Source organism: Cryptotermes secundus, unplaced genomic scaffold, assembly GCF_002891405.2.
Source record: "Cryptotermes secundus unplaced genomic scaffold, Csec_1.0 scaffold84, whole genome shotgun sequence".
Taxonomy (NCBI): domain Eukaryota; kingdom Metazoa; phylum Arthropoda; class Insecta; order Blattodea; family Kalotermitidae; genus Cryptotermes; species Cryptotermes secundus.
Window position 1 is genome coordinate 203,334 of NW_019723905.1, and position 15,543 is coordinate 218,876.

A 15,543-nucleotide genomic window follows, 5' to 3' on the forward strand; every position below is an offset into this window, starting at 1 on the left:
ACTGAATTACATTACATACAAACTTATTAAAAGTCAAATAATGTCAAGACTAATAATAATAATTTTACAAATTCAGCCGTCAACGCAACAAATGCTTATTAATTTAAGCGACACATATTTCGACCCTTAAAGGGTCATCCTCAGATGTTCTCAGTTACACGATTAATTAATGAATTGTAATGCATGATCTTGTGCGAATATGTTCTATACTCCTAGTTTACATACATAAGCCGCAAAGTGGCTACATTCTACGTATACGGCACTTCTTACTGTGTACTTATATATTACTTACTGGACATTGAATTAAATTGGTTTTAGGTATGAGTTTATATGTAATATTCAAAATACTGTCACGAGTTAGGGGTGATTATAGACGGGGCTCTGATTGGTGAATCGATTTATTGACTATTTATACACACACGACTTGGCATTAAAAGCAATTGCAGCGCCATCGCTAATCTCCACAGTTCACAAATCACCACAGCACTCGCTAAACCTTTTCCTGCCTGCTGTGTCTTCACCAGCCGTTCCCTGGCTTCATGAGGTCAGATTCTAGCCTCACAGATTCCCGTAAAGAGATGCCTGAACTCTGACCCCTACCTACAATATCCCGGCACGGACCACACAGAAAACAATTTCCAAATGTAAATCTACTGTTGCGTGCGTATTCGTTTCCGCGGGAACGTGTTCGCCACGCTGTCGTACAGAAACGGTCACTGCTCACAGAATCACGCCCAGCAACGTGACTATACACCATAATATGGTGTACGTTTCGGAAATTAATGGTGTTTCCGTCTTTACGTGGCCACCGTCCTGTCATTTTGGACAAAGCCCTTATTACAGAGACCAAACTGAACGCTAACACGCTCGGGAGGCAAATGGTTCAGGTCTCGAACGATTTTTGCAGTTCATCCAAACGAATGCAGGAATGGGAATGCAATGCGTGTAGTCTGGTAGATGATAACGTTTCGATGGAACCTGTCGTCTCAATCTTCAGGGTATAGATAACTAATTTACTCTTGTAGACGGGAATGTTTACAGAGAATGGAAGACTAAAGAATTCCCACAACAACCTAACTATTAAGTAAACCCACTGAGAACGCCCTTTTTGAGAAGATTATACTGGCTCAACTACTCAAGAATTCCTCTTCTCTCATGGACCCCCAAGATCCATTACACCATTCCTCACACTGCATCGCTGGTCCCTATAGCCAGCCAGATTAATCCAACTCATACCATATCAAGTGAGACGGGATGATGACCACTCATCTCCATCTAGTGAAGATGCTGAGAATGCGTGGAGCTATATCTCCAGTACCCCGTACGTCTGCATGGCACAGTACTTAAATAGACACATAGAGCTATTTACTTTTCGGGGAGGGCTTCGTCATTGTCTGGGAGCCCGATGTAGTTACGTCTGCAAAGCGATTACCCAAAGGCAACAACCTCCAGATATCCTGGAAAACTGTATGTGGGAGAGATACAAGTACGTAAGAGTAAATGCACATTACCAAAAGATTACTTTGTCAGACTGAATACAGGATTAGTTCATAAATATCACGTTTTGTTATAAAAATGTTATTTCGTATTTCAGTCAACACAACAATTTATAAAAAGTAGAGAGATGACCTATTTACATGAAAATCTGAGGCACACATGTTTCGCCCCTAATGGGTTATCATCAGGTGTTGATTCATCTCAAGTGCTAAACATATACCCAATATGGATGCATATTGTAGGATTGTTCCTTGTTTTGATATTGAACTTGTTACACGATCCTCAATGTTAAAATTAAAATTAGCTTATTAAAACTATTATTGTAAATTATTAAAACCAAAATTTGGATGAGTATATACGTATATTATTTCTCGGGCATGCTGATCGCGTATTCTAGTTCTTCTCAGGGAACGTAGATTCTTGCGTGGAGCAGTCACTCTTTGGTTGATGTGTCGCTATGATGTAGCAACGTTATTTTCATAATGTATGAAGTGTTCTAGCTGGCTTGTGGTTGACTGGGTAGTCTCAGTTATGCGACCTTCATGTAAATAGGTTGTGCTGGCTGAAATAAACATTTTTATATACATGAAGCAACAGGATGCAACTTGTAAAGACTGAACACGTTTTCTGTTATCGATCCGGTAACATTAAAATTCGTGATAGAAACCAGATCTAACGACAACGGTTCTATGTCTACTATATTTAAGATTCTAAGCGACAGGTTTTCAGTCATTCATTAATGGGTCTACGGGCTTTTGTTGGGCCTGACCTCTTCTTCAGTTCCGTAATAATTTTACAGTCGGTAGGACTACCTGGATAGGTGATCAGCCAGTCGCAAGGCCGCTACCTACACATAGGACAACACATACACGGAATAAACGCACACACAGACATACATGCCTTGAGTGGGATTCGAACCCAGGCTCTCAGCGTCAGATCGAACGAAGACAGCTCATTCCTCAGCCCGCGCGGCCACCTTGATCGGCATGCGATAGGTTTTAACTTCACATAATCTTAACAAGTCATGCGCATATTTTTCACAAATTATCGGTCAGTAAAAACACACACACACACACACGAGTACGCTTCGAGTCCCGTAACGTGTTCCCTTAGGCTAGGAACACGCACAGTGACATCGGTCGTAAGACGTCCGTACGGTTCATGTCGCATCAAGTAGTAGAATATAAAGTGTAGTCTTAGCTTTCATACATGATGACATGCAACATCATCTACCGTACGACAGTCGGAGAGCAAAGACATGTATTTGGTCGCTCTAGTGTGAAAAGGAGGTCGTACGGCAAAAAAATCGTACAACATTTTTCCGTACGACATATGTCGCTGTGTGTGTTCCTAGCCTTAGTCATACGGTCTCCCCTTTGTGGACAATCATGTGCTAAAACTGACGTACCATGAACCCGTGCCGAGGATGCTCCGTGTCTGTGGAAGCATCTGCGAACCATGCCCAGCACTCAAGGCTTACAGCTTTCACGTCGTCGGATGCGACTTTTCATATGCCTTCGCGGAACGAAAGCCAAACATCGGTCAGTCCATTTATGTGTGCAATGTTCTGGGTCTACTTGAAATTACTGGTTCTTCAGTCATTTCACAACGCCGTAGCAAATGTTCAGGTCATGTAGCACCAGATAATCCACGATAGGATGGCTGTGACTGATTTGGAAAAATGGTGCAGGGTCGGCGCAAGTCTTAATTGGCCTCACGAAACAACGAATTCCACCCCCCTCAATTGGATGAACTATGTCGAACTGTTGGGTGGTGGGACTACTTACAGGACACTGTCACCTTAAAGGACACCTCTTCAAACTGGGGCTAAGTTATAGTCTCACTTGTGAGAGGTGTCAAGAAGAAAATGAAACAGCCACACATATCCTGCGTGAATGTGAGGCCTTAGCTTATTTAAGATTACGTCACTTGGGTCAATACTTTATGGAACCAAGTGACTATTTCGACGCTTCATTCGAAGCGCAGGATTGCTGAGGGGATAATCAAAAGCAGAAGCACAATAGACCACTGTAGGTCGCGGTGCAAGGGCCGAGAAGGCCTACCACTTTTATATTCATTCATTCATGTCGAACCCTCGTCATAGGTAATAACACATTTCATGCCACTTCAACGAAAACCGACATTGGTATTGTGATTATTGAAATTTTGTTTATATTGTGGCTGTACCAATCGAAACACAATGAACGGCAATGTAACCAACATAAATAGAAACATCCAGGAGCAACTAAATGGATTTACTGTCTTATACTTAATTTTACATTTGTCCCAGCGAAAGCACAGCCTTCAGTTGGGTTTGTGGATCAATAGCCACTCCGTGATGAACTCTGCAAATTGACATAGCACAGCAATAAATTGCTGCTGGCCCTTTCCAGCAGTTATTCTCGGTTTTGCGTCCCGTTCGGACTCGTGACCAAATTTGTGTTCGTTCCAAAGCCAATTTTGTGTCAGGAAACGAGGCCTTCTCTTCGACGAGAGGTGGGACTGGTCTTAGTTGGCGTCACATTCGTTGCATCATAATTCTGCACGAGTGCACCCGCACTCACACAGCGGCAAGGTATGCGAATTCATATTTAATGGACACCATACACAACGTCACGTATATGAATGACTACTGACGGGGTTTTGGATTGGATATAAAAGTTACTGAACACTTAATTACAGGACCATCGCTGATTTCCACAGTTTACAAGTCTTTTCAATTCCGCAGTGTCTTCATTAGTTGTTGCCTGGTAACGGCTTCTAATGCCAGTCCTTTTCTTCCAGGCTCAAGTCTCTGAACGACGGCTCCTTTCCAACTGCCTCTTCTTCTGTCCCTTTTCTTCAGAGGCTCCTGTACAGAACTGACTCGGTTGCCCCAGATATCTTCTTTACAACCCCCTTGCATGGACCGAGTAGAAAATACCGTTTCCAACAACACCTCTATGGTTGCATGCGTGTCCGCTGCTGCGATAACGTGCTTACCGAGCCGTTTCCTAGAAATGAATGTTGTTTTAGAGCCGTTCGCTAGCAATGGCGGTTTCTCTGCCTCCACAGTTCTTGCTTTGAGCAAATATGCCACAATAATATTTACATAAGATATACAAATGATGTCTGTCAAAGGAGGCTTGTGCAGCAGGTTCAACCACTCCGAAACGGCAGTCAGACACCTGAATGCTCTTAGGCTTGACCACCGCCAAGCTTAAGCCTCTTACACTTCCTAAGCATGGCTTCTCCTTGTCCAGTTGCATGCACATTTGGATTTAGATGCAGTTGGATGACTTCTGCCTGTTTCCTGAATAATTTCGTTACACAATTGTACGTAAGGAACTTTGAAAGCCACGTGAAAATGGCGGACCGATATATGTGCCTGTAATTTAATTGGAACAACTGGGCTGGATATTTGTAGTGCTGACGTCAACGCGTTTTCAGATTCTCAAACAGATATTTCCAAAATAGTTTTTGTTGCTGCTCAAGGCGCTTCTAGACCGGCTCGCAAAGAAGCAGGATTTGGAACACCACTGAAAAATCCCGCTGAACTGTACCGAGGAATAATTTCTTTCGTACTTTGTTCCTTGTCCCTTCTTCTTTCTGTTTGCCCCTTTCATACCTATGACTCGATCCATCCTTTTCCCTTTAAAACAGTTATTAAATGACATCTGTCGACATCAAAGGGCACAATTGCGGGTACAGAAAAGCACAAAATCGGTCATTCAACTGTGCCTGTTCTCACTGCACTGTTCATGTAGAAGCATTATGTGCTAAATATTGTCTGAATCACGTGCGAGATAACGAGGTGGCTGAGATCACTGCTTCACGTGCCAGTTAAAACACCTTTTGAAACAGTTTGGTTCAATGTAAGTTAGTCTGCATATATACAGCAAGCAGTGTCTGTGTGTTAGCTTAGTTGTGTGTGTGTGTATTTGGCAGATTTGTTTACTATCATAATGAACCGGAACTATTTTTGGAGGGGGAGAATCGCTGTCGGGCAATTTAGACTCTCAATAAGCGGCCTCCGTAGTCTAGAGGTAACGTTCCCACCTCATGACTCGCAGTACGCGGGTTCAAATACCCGGCGGAGGTCGTCGAATTTTTAAGGGCGGAAAAATTCAGGGAACAAGTCCTCCGGGAGGGACTTTAAGCCGTGGGTCCCGTGTCGTAGCTTTACGGCACGTAAAAGAACCCCATATCTCCGAAGGAGGTCACTGAGCCAAATTACGGACGTTTCTCGCCCAACAGAAGTCTCTAATACCTCTGGTAGATGGGGGAAGCATTATAGATACCTCTCAGTTAGTAGAGCCGGTCTCGCTGGCTGGGCGGGACTGATGGTAAGCACCAGTACCGGTAGGATATAGAGACTGGTAGAAATCATAGAGGGAAGCACAATGGACCAATACAGGTCTAAGTGCATGGGGCAACCCACCCTCTCCAATAACTAACTAGACTCTCAATACACTTCACCAACTTGTATGCTCACTTCAGTGAGTTAAATATGAAACTAAACAGGTTTAGAAAAAGTTAAGTGTATAAGATTAAAGAACCATGAGCAATTGGAACAGAACAATGGGTACCTTTCGTAAAGGAGGACATGATCCTTAGAGGCCCGCAAAACAAATGAATGAATGAATGTATAACGGATGGGCCTTCTTGGCCCTTGCACCGCGACCTACAGTGGTCTATTGTGCTTCTGCTTTTGATTATTCTCTCAGCAATCCTGCGCTTCGAATGAAGCGTCGAAATAGTCACTTGGTTCCATAAAGAATTCACCCAAGTGACGTAGTCTGAAATAAGCTAAGGTCTCACATTCACTCAGGATATGTGTGGCTGTTGCATTTTCTTCTTGACACCTCTCACAAGTGGGACTATCACTTACAATTAGTCCCAGTTTGAAGAGGTGTACTTTAAGGGGACAGTGTCCTGTAAGTAGTCCCACCACCCATCGTAGCTGGACCGCAGAACAAAAGAATACCGTATTTACGCATGTATAGGCCGCAGCACAATTTTCAGAGAGAAATTATAGAAAAAAATAATTTTCTTGGAATATTATTTCAGGAGTATAAATTATTCCGAAATAATTATGAATATAATTTTTTTTTTTAAATGAAGTGTGATTTCGAATATTTCGAATATAAGCCGCACCCCAGTTTTCCTCTTGAATTTTTGGCAAAAAATGTGCGGCCTATACATACGTAAATACGGTAAGTAAATTATCATCCGAGTGATTTTCACATTCTTGAAGACCCAGAGGTGCAATACTTCAAAACCTTCTCAGATATCATTACCGCAGCAGAAGAAAGGGTTTCCTCGGGGTTTTCGGCCTTGTGGCATCTCGAGGGGGCTCTGAAGTTTTCCAACTACATTACGCTGTACAACCTGAAAACTTCAAGCTCAAAGTGTTCGACTGAACTGATGTAATTAACTCTCAAGACTGGATTAACTGGATTTCAGACTAGATCGATCAATTTGGTGTGAAAAGTTGGCTGAACTGAATCGAATCTAAATGTTAAGCAGCGCCTGCTAATGAAACAGATGTTAATGTTGACTAAATAACTGATCAAAATCCGGACACTTATGTTGACCCTATACTTAATTAAAAACCAGAAAACGATGGTGTATGGGAAAAAATGACTGCATAGCTATATGAATTCTTAATATTAGTACTAAATGGAGGTAAGTAATGAGCTATGGGGAAAGGGTTCCCAATATCCATTAACTTTCTGAATGCCATAGTGGTTGATTTCCATCACTTTCCCAAGGTGGTGTTTGGTGCATCCCTAGATAGGAGGCTGGGTAGTACCCCGAGATGATTCGGACTTAGCGGCGAAGAGGAAAGTCCGTGCGGTTCAACTCACACGCAGTCGCTTTAAGGGCTGGGCAATCAGCATGCTTCACTTTAGTATTCCGCACCTAAATAACTTGTACATGAATCATTCTGCCAAGAGAGACGGACACAAGAATTTACGCAATCCAATTCTAGTGGTTGACCTTCCCGCTGCTTTTGGCCAGTAACTTGGGCGTATTTCATCTGACGTATGAGGAAATTTAAGCTGAATATAGCAAAAGTTGCAAACAGATCTGAACTGAAGACAAAACAGTATTTCCTGTGTTGCGTTGTTTTAATACACGTCCGAAACTGGGGGGCAGAAAAGTTTTCGCCGTAATGGAACGTAAACTATCCGAAATTAATATACATAACCTTCCCTGCTCCCATCATTCATAATGTAAAGCTATCCCTGTAACAGGCCATGGAGGCCCATTAGGTTGTGAGACGTCGAGGTTCCCACATTTTCTAGACAATCGGCTCACAGAAAGTGGTGAGGTTGTCGCTGATTGCATGTTCTAATTATATCTATGATCAAGTATATGCCAAAATTAACTGAGATTTAAAATAAGGGGGTTGAATTTATTTATATACGCATGAAAATGTAGGCCTATGATGTTTGTGAGGTTCGGGACATTTGGAGCCCTTTAGGCGAGATAATATTAAAACGATTTTTTTTCCTCATACTGTCGAATATGAAAGCCTTTGTTTTTTGTAAGTTTCACTCGCGTTACAGACAGAACATGATGCCCTTAAAACTTGAATTAGGCCCAGTTCTAAATATCCTGTGCCGATTCCTTGATCTAAATTTACGTACTGGTGTACATATTTTTGTTCCTCTAACACGCACGTTTGAAGGCAAATTTTGTGTGAACCCGTATTTTGGGGTAACTTTGAATGTCATAAATTGAACACATTCGATTTTTTTTTTGTCTTCGACAAGTGTTCGCTAAGAAGTGCAAGGCATGTAGCATGCATGGGAGCCAATGGGAATGCATACAGGGTTTTGGTGTGAAAACCTGAAGAGGCCACTAGGAAGATGGCAATAAAGGTGAAGATAAAATTGTCTTTGTGCTCAATTAAATAATCACCACGCCATGAAGACATGTAGCAGTGGAGGTATAGCTCCACTATTCTTGACCTCGGCTATAGATGAAGACGAGTAGTCAGCTTCACATCCCGGTTGCTTTACTTCCGGGGAAAGAGCCCCTGGTACCCGTTGGATAGGAGGCTGGGTGGGCAACAGAGCAGGTCTGGACGCTACGAATAGAAAAATCTCTTGCCACTGGTGGAAATCCAATCCAGGCCGTCCAGCCAGCCCAGCCGGTAGCCGTCGCTATGCCATCTGAGCTATTCCGGCTACTGACTTAGATGAGGATAATATTAAAGAGGATCTTACAGAACTGGATGGGGTGGATGTGAACTTGATTTGGTTCTGGATATGGACCGGTGGCGGGCTTTTGTGAACACGGTAATGAACCTTCGGATTCCACAAAATGGTGGGAATTTGTGCGACTGAGCAACTGTTGGCTTCTCAAGAAAAACTACTGAGTTAGTTAAATGCGTTGGTTGAAAATAGGTAGCGTCAAATATTCCAAAAAGAGTCATCTTTGAGATATAATTGTTGATCTTGTTACAATGTATAAGTTTTACCATGAGGTAAAGATGATCACATGCCATGAAAGCATAGGTGCACGCATTCAAACATCTCGGCACTTAAAGTTCGTCAGCTTCCCACTCTAGTCACCTTAATCCAGGAAAAGCGCCTCTGGTGCTCAAAGGACATGAAGCTGCATGGGCCTCACCAGCTTGTCAGAATATGGCGTGGCTAGGAGAAGTAATCAGCGTGCTTATCGGTATTTAAATTCTGATCACCCAGCCCATGGCCAATCATTTTTTGCGTTATCGCCTAACTTCAACATTTACGGCTTACTCTCATTTTGAAAAAAAAAAAAAACTAGGCTTATGATATCACATTTCTGTCTCGGTAGCTGTATGTGTTTCCCCACTCCCATGAACTTTCGAGTGCCTGACCCACCTTCATGAAACCTGGTATGTATATATCATGGCACCTGAGCCCATCTCAACGGCGTAATTCATAAATCGCTTCCATCAGCAATACCAATATTACATCATCTCAAATTTCCGAGAGAAAATCTTAATATTGCACGAATGACTGTATCAATTTTCATGAAACTTCATATGTATATAATTCCACATGAAGCCATCACAACGACGTACGTCACAATTCCTTCCTATCAGTAACACCAACATTGAAGCCTCTCACATTTCTGAGACATACCCTAATATTGCGTGAACGCCTGTATTAATCATCACGAAACTTGGTACGTATGTATATATCATGCCATCTTAGGTAATCTCAACGGCGTACTTAAGAATCCCTCATCAGTAGTACCAACACTACATCTTCTCAAATTGTTGAGGTAACATCCTTAATATTACTTGAATTCCTGAACCGAATGTCATGAGGCTCGGTATGTATATCATGCCATCTGAGGTCATCTCAACCGCATACATTATAAATCCTTCCCATTGGCAATACCTACACTGCTGCCTTTCAGACTGTCGAGGTAATAGCCTCAATATTACCTGAACGCCTGAACCAGTCTTCATGAAACTTGGAATGCATATCATGACATCTGAACGGTGTACTTCATACATCACTCCCATCAATAATACCAACAATGAAGCCTCACAAACTGCATTCCTTTACTGACTTCTTTACACAGACATACTAAAGGTTTCTTATTACTTATATCAGATACTAAAAATTACAGTGAAAGGAAAGTAGATGGTTAGTTCTTCCTAGAATTATTATTTTAATTAGACGTGCTCCTTTTTGTTGCTTGCAAATAAAGTATAAAGCGACTGGTACCACAACCGTTGACACTCAAACAACAAAGCAGGTTTCATAAAAAAAAATCTTAGTTATAACTCCTCATACAACGGTTCTTGCTCGGTCCCCGGAAATAATTAAACGAACTGCTTTTTAGTTTGTTATTTAACAACGCTGTTTACTGACTGCCGTCCGTAGTACATAGCGTGGAATATGATGGGGAAATTATAGCGAAAGGTGAGAAGGTATCAACATGGATGGAGGCGACCCCGGCTTATTTCATTGTCCTATCCTGGAATTCGGACGGAAAACACGAAAATGGGTTTACTGCCCTATAACAAGAACAAAATTTCAATACAGTTCCTTCGAAATATGTCTCCAACCTTACTGTTTTATGAAATAAAACATGTATTTATGCATGACACCCTACATGGTTTTTAAAAATATGTATCATTTATTAAGAACTAAACGTTATGAAAAATATTATTAATGAGAACTTGAACCATTTAATAAAAAGGTGCGAAAGCCTAACTAAATGTGGATGATCACTGTGTCGCACGTTTCACATCGACTATATGAAACGATGAACGGATACAAGATGCGAAGGCCTATCAACCAGCTCGTGCATCGGCATTAACACCGCTGAAAATGGCTTCATTTATATCCTATCGGAAATGTAGCAACAACACTAACACATTAACACAAACATATGTTTACAGTACAGGTATGGGAAACATGAACTTCGTTTCACACTAAAATAACTGTCTGCTTCCAAACCTTCAGATCAATAAAGCTCACAGCGATAGACCGTCGGCCGTCGCTGGGTTTCAATTATGGACACTGCAACTTAAAGCTCATTTCTGTAGCAAACGGCTTGTCTCTTATATTTTACATAACGAATAATACTGCTATAACTGTATTTGGAGGAGCCGAGACGCAAAATAATGCCAGAGTGTCAGTGGGCGTGACTCCCGCCTTGAAGAAGCCGTTGACAATTTGCCAATTACAGAACTCGTACAACTTACCTTAATTGTAAATTTGATTTTTATTGCGTTCTGGGAGGATGACTCCATACAGCACATGAAAATTACGACCATTAACTGTTTACGAGCAAACGCAAGGGGTTGTCATGATAAGTCTACGATCAGCTGATTTAATTTTAGTAGATCTCTGAGATGATGACTTATGAAGTAAACACAATTCGATCCGTGTTATCACGCATTAAAAGAAATGCGTTTAATCTGCTTCTATCAATGCTCACAAAACTAAAACACCACACTCTCCTGGATCAAACGACCTAGGGTTAAAACACAGAAACATGATAACCTAAATGGTATCTATATTATTCACGCTGCATAATTTAATAACACAGTTCTAGCAAATTAGTAAACCGAATGCAACACTTCAATAAAAACAGCACCATGATTTACGTTTGACAATGTGAACAAGAATTACGTAAAATTTACCGCCTTCGTTCAAGTACACCTGGTCTACGGTACGAAGCACAGAATAACTTCGGTCGTAAGGCTTTCAAGCATGGATCTCACCTCTGACTGGGAATGGCTTCGTCTGAATAGTCTCTGTAGGTGGCGGGATACTTCTTTTAGTTTCTGGAGACATGGAAGTATTGTCTGCAAATAATTCAACACCCGAAACCCTATAACAATCGCACACTCGGACGGAACCAGGCAACACTTTCATCACAACCTCATGTTCGGTTTGACACTAGTCTCACCATTCGGTGACCGCCAATCACTGAAAATCTGGGCGGGATCAGGAATTCCATGTAGCCAACCAACACGAGCTGTTTACTTTACCCACAATTCCATCACAGGAAGTAGAGCATTGCAGCAGGGCTGCCAGTAAGTCGGAAGGGAGAAAAGAGAAGTTCTGCATGAAAAGAAGAAATTCCTACTGCGGCTAAATAATTACCAGTTGTCCGGGAAGTCGCACATAATTTGCTGGCAAGGTGATTTTTGAGCACGGTAAAGAGAATGGATATTCTGAAATATTATTTTATTAATTTATAGTCTGGTGTCTTGAGTACTACAAAGAGCATTGATTTGCACCTCTGCGTTAACGTTAAGCATGGACCCAACCCCAATTACTTTACTTGATTGTGAAATGTAAAGAGGATTTAAATTATTGAAATAACATATTCAGCATACAGATGATTACACCAAGTATGACGACTTATCCTAAGACCAAGTTCTTTGCAATTTTAACTTTAACTTTCTAACTAACCGTAATAAAACTTTTTTACACCAGGCAATGCTAGTCTGGCTTGAAACATAGATAAGTCCCAATCCATGCCTAATATGGCCTTTGATATTAGTTTGCAGAAGAACCACAACTTGTGGCTACCTTTTTAAACAGCAGCTGAGAATCAATGCTGTACTACTACAGAGTTGTTTATAGTGATCTATGGGCAATGAAATTCCAGAATTTAAAGAAATGTTTGTGGTTGCCTTGGCCTTTTCAACTCTTGTTCCTAAGAGAAGATACACATATGAACCACAAGGACATACACACTAACTTGTACTCATTCTGCAGAAAAGAAAAATTACAGTGATCATATGTGCACACACTTGTAGCTTCCTATTAATTTCTGAACCACCAGAAAAATAATGATAAATAGAACAGTAGCATACAAATGTCAGTCAGTATCTAGTAGTAAACCCTCTCCTGAACTCAAAAGCAATTAGTCTAGTGAGAGACACCTATCATTTGGGTTGAGATGAACCTGTTTATGTACACCTAACAAATGCCATCTGGATATAAAACACTGGTCACAATAAATTTGAGTATATAGCTGGAAATTGCATTATCCCATAACTTGACCATATTGCCCTTCACAATAGTGGGTTATAAACGAGTATGAAAGTACACATACCTATCACATGTTCATTAAAAAAGTATGCAGTGTTGATACTCCATTAAAGTAAACAAAAGTAAAGCTACTCCATTGGAATGATAAAATTTGGATGCATCACACTTTTTTGCTGGAAGTGAAAAGGCAAGAAAGCCCATTGAAATCATGTGAGGGCAAAAGCAGTGTGTGTAGTATGTGATCATTTATGTATGAGAACCAATCAAATGTTATTAGTACCAAATTTTGCTGGCTCAGAATTAAGTCACACTGAAATTGAATTAAAGGTTCTTACAGCCACTGGCTATGATGTAACATTATGTACTCCAGTGACTGAACCTGGCACCTGCTTCATGCTGCTTGGCTTATTCTTCAACCCTGAAGATAGAGGAAACATGTTCCTCTCTATAGAGGATGCACACAATAGCATAGTTGGTTGAGGCACTATGCTACAAGCTGGAAGGTTACAGGTTTCATTCCTGATGAGGTCATTGAATTTTTTCAATATACCTGATCCCCCCTGCTGTACTATGGCCCTAGGGTCGACTCAGCCTCTAACAGAAATGAGAACCAGGAATCTTCCTGGGGGTAAAGGGCAGCTGGCATGGAAGGCTGACAACCCTACCGCCATCCATGAGCACACACTCTAGAAAATGTGAAAGCCGTGACGTCTCACTACCCTATGGGCCTCCATGGTCTGTTACAGGCATAGGTTCACCTTCCATGTACCCTGAGTGTCCTTTTGGTTCTGAAACTGCATAGATTAGAACAGGAAGTTCTGGGAAGAACTACTTACCTACTTTCATTGCTATGACATAGAGAGCATAAAAATGATGCATACAATTGAATTATTGCATGTGTATTCATTGTGGCAGGAACTGAGCCACTGCCAAGCAACAACGGGGGATATACATACGCACAAGAATGTATTCATTGTGGCAGGAACTGAGCCACTGCCAAGCAACAACGGGGGATATACATACGCACAAGAATGTATTCATTGTGGCAGGAACTGAGCCACTGCCAAGCAACAACGGGGGATATATGTACGCACAAGAAAGTAGGCTAACAGAGGAACTGTTGGAGGTGATCTTATAAGCCTTCTTTCTTTCAAAATAGGTGGACTAAAAAATTAACAACTAATATGGTTCTGTGAATGAAAAACTTGCCCTGTTAGTATGGAACCAATGACTGTTGCATCTGATGGTCCACAAAACCAGCTAATACAATCATTTGAGCATATGAAGAAAACATGGGCACCTCCAGAGGCAAGGTCCGAACAGATCGAAATGCGTTGCTGCACCCGCCGGTTTCAATCAATGATACCAACTACTAGACTAATATGTATAAACCATCTGGGTTATATTAAAGGTTCTGTATATACATTTGTATATTCATTACATTAAAACACGAAAAAGGACATGAAAATCAATATCTTAAACCTTTATTTCACTGTATCATAAATAAAAAAAGGCGCTTGTGCTTCTGTGTAATCACAAAATTCAATAGTAAAGAAAAAAACCTCTGCAATGACTAAAACAGGGCCAAAAGATAAGATTACAGGTTTGATAGCTGATGCAAGATGCTGAAAGAAAACTGGTTACCATAATCAGGAATGTCATAACAAAGTAGTATAGCCTCTGTTAACTAGGAGTAATGACCAGCCTCCATTTCATTTAGCTCATTCTAAACAAAATTATGCAAAGATCTTACAAGACTGGAATATCATCAATTAGGTACCAACCTTTTAATACTAATCCACAATACTACAAAGTGCTCAAAAATACCTTGGCGCAGAAAGAAGTTAAATGGACTGTGAAATACACCATGACCATCCATTTATGCTGTTCCCTCTTGTGTTCAAATCACAATAAAATATGGCTGGCAGTTTCTTTTTCAAATCCCAGATTTCTAACAGTCATGGCTGCAAGAATGGCAGACCTACAATTTTAAGGCATGACATTCTACAGAAAAAAAATCTGATTAAAGAAACAGCACCTCATCTACATTTTTTTTTTTACTTTCCACTTTCCTCACTATAATGAACCAGAAAATGGGAGATGAGAAGTCTGTTACAGAAATAAGCCCTACTACATTGGCACCATCTTCCATTTGATCAGATGTGTTGTTCTCTTTCAAACATGTTTATAATCACTTCAAGGGACCCATATTTAAAGGCTACACAATCAATTTTAACTTTTTGGATATGAGGTTCTCACAGCAGCATTGTATTCTGGGTTGCAATATCATGTAGTCTGGAAAACTATTTGCGATCCTGTATTTAAGCACCCTCTTGCATTACTATATCTAAAATTGTTTACGTACTACACAGTCTGTCAACAATTCAACAAATCATTCCTTCGCTCTTCCACTTTCACTTTCGACACAACATGTTTCGGCCCTAAGTGGACATCTTCAGGTGTCTTATTATGCTGAAACTGGTACACTGCACTAATATTATCGATTCATCACCTATGCAACTGCACGCTTCATGATTCAAAA

General features: G+C 40.9%; 1 protein-coding gene across 2 annotated transcripts in view; it reads right to left on the reverse strand.

Annotated features, from left to right (window-relative positions):
* The window catches only part of LOC111861926 (6-phosphofructo-2-kinase/fructose-2,6-bisphosphatase 1), a 159,914-nt gene extending 147,999 nt beyond the window's left edge, over positions 1 to 11,915 (reverse strand). For both annotated transcript variants that reach the window (XM_023846893.2, XM_033750503.1), the window contains exon 1: positions 11,720 to 11,915. In XM_023846893.2, the coding sequence (XP_023702661.1) occupies positions 11,720 to 11,873 (154 nt within the window). In that variant the 5' untranslated portion in view covers positions 11,874 to 11,915. The remainder of the gene's footprint in view (positions 1 to 11,719) is intronic.
* Positions 11,916 to 15,543: the final 3,628 nt, after the last annotated feature.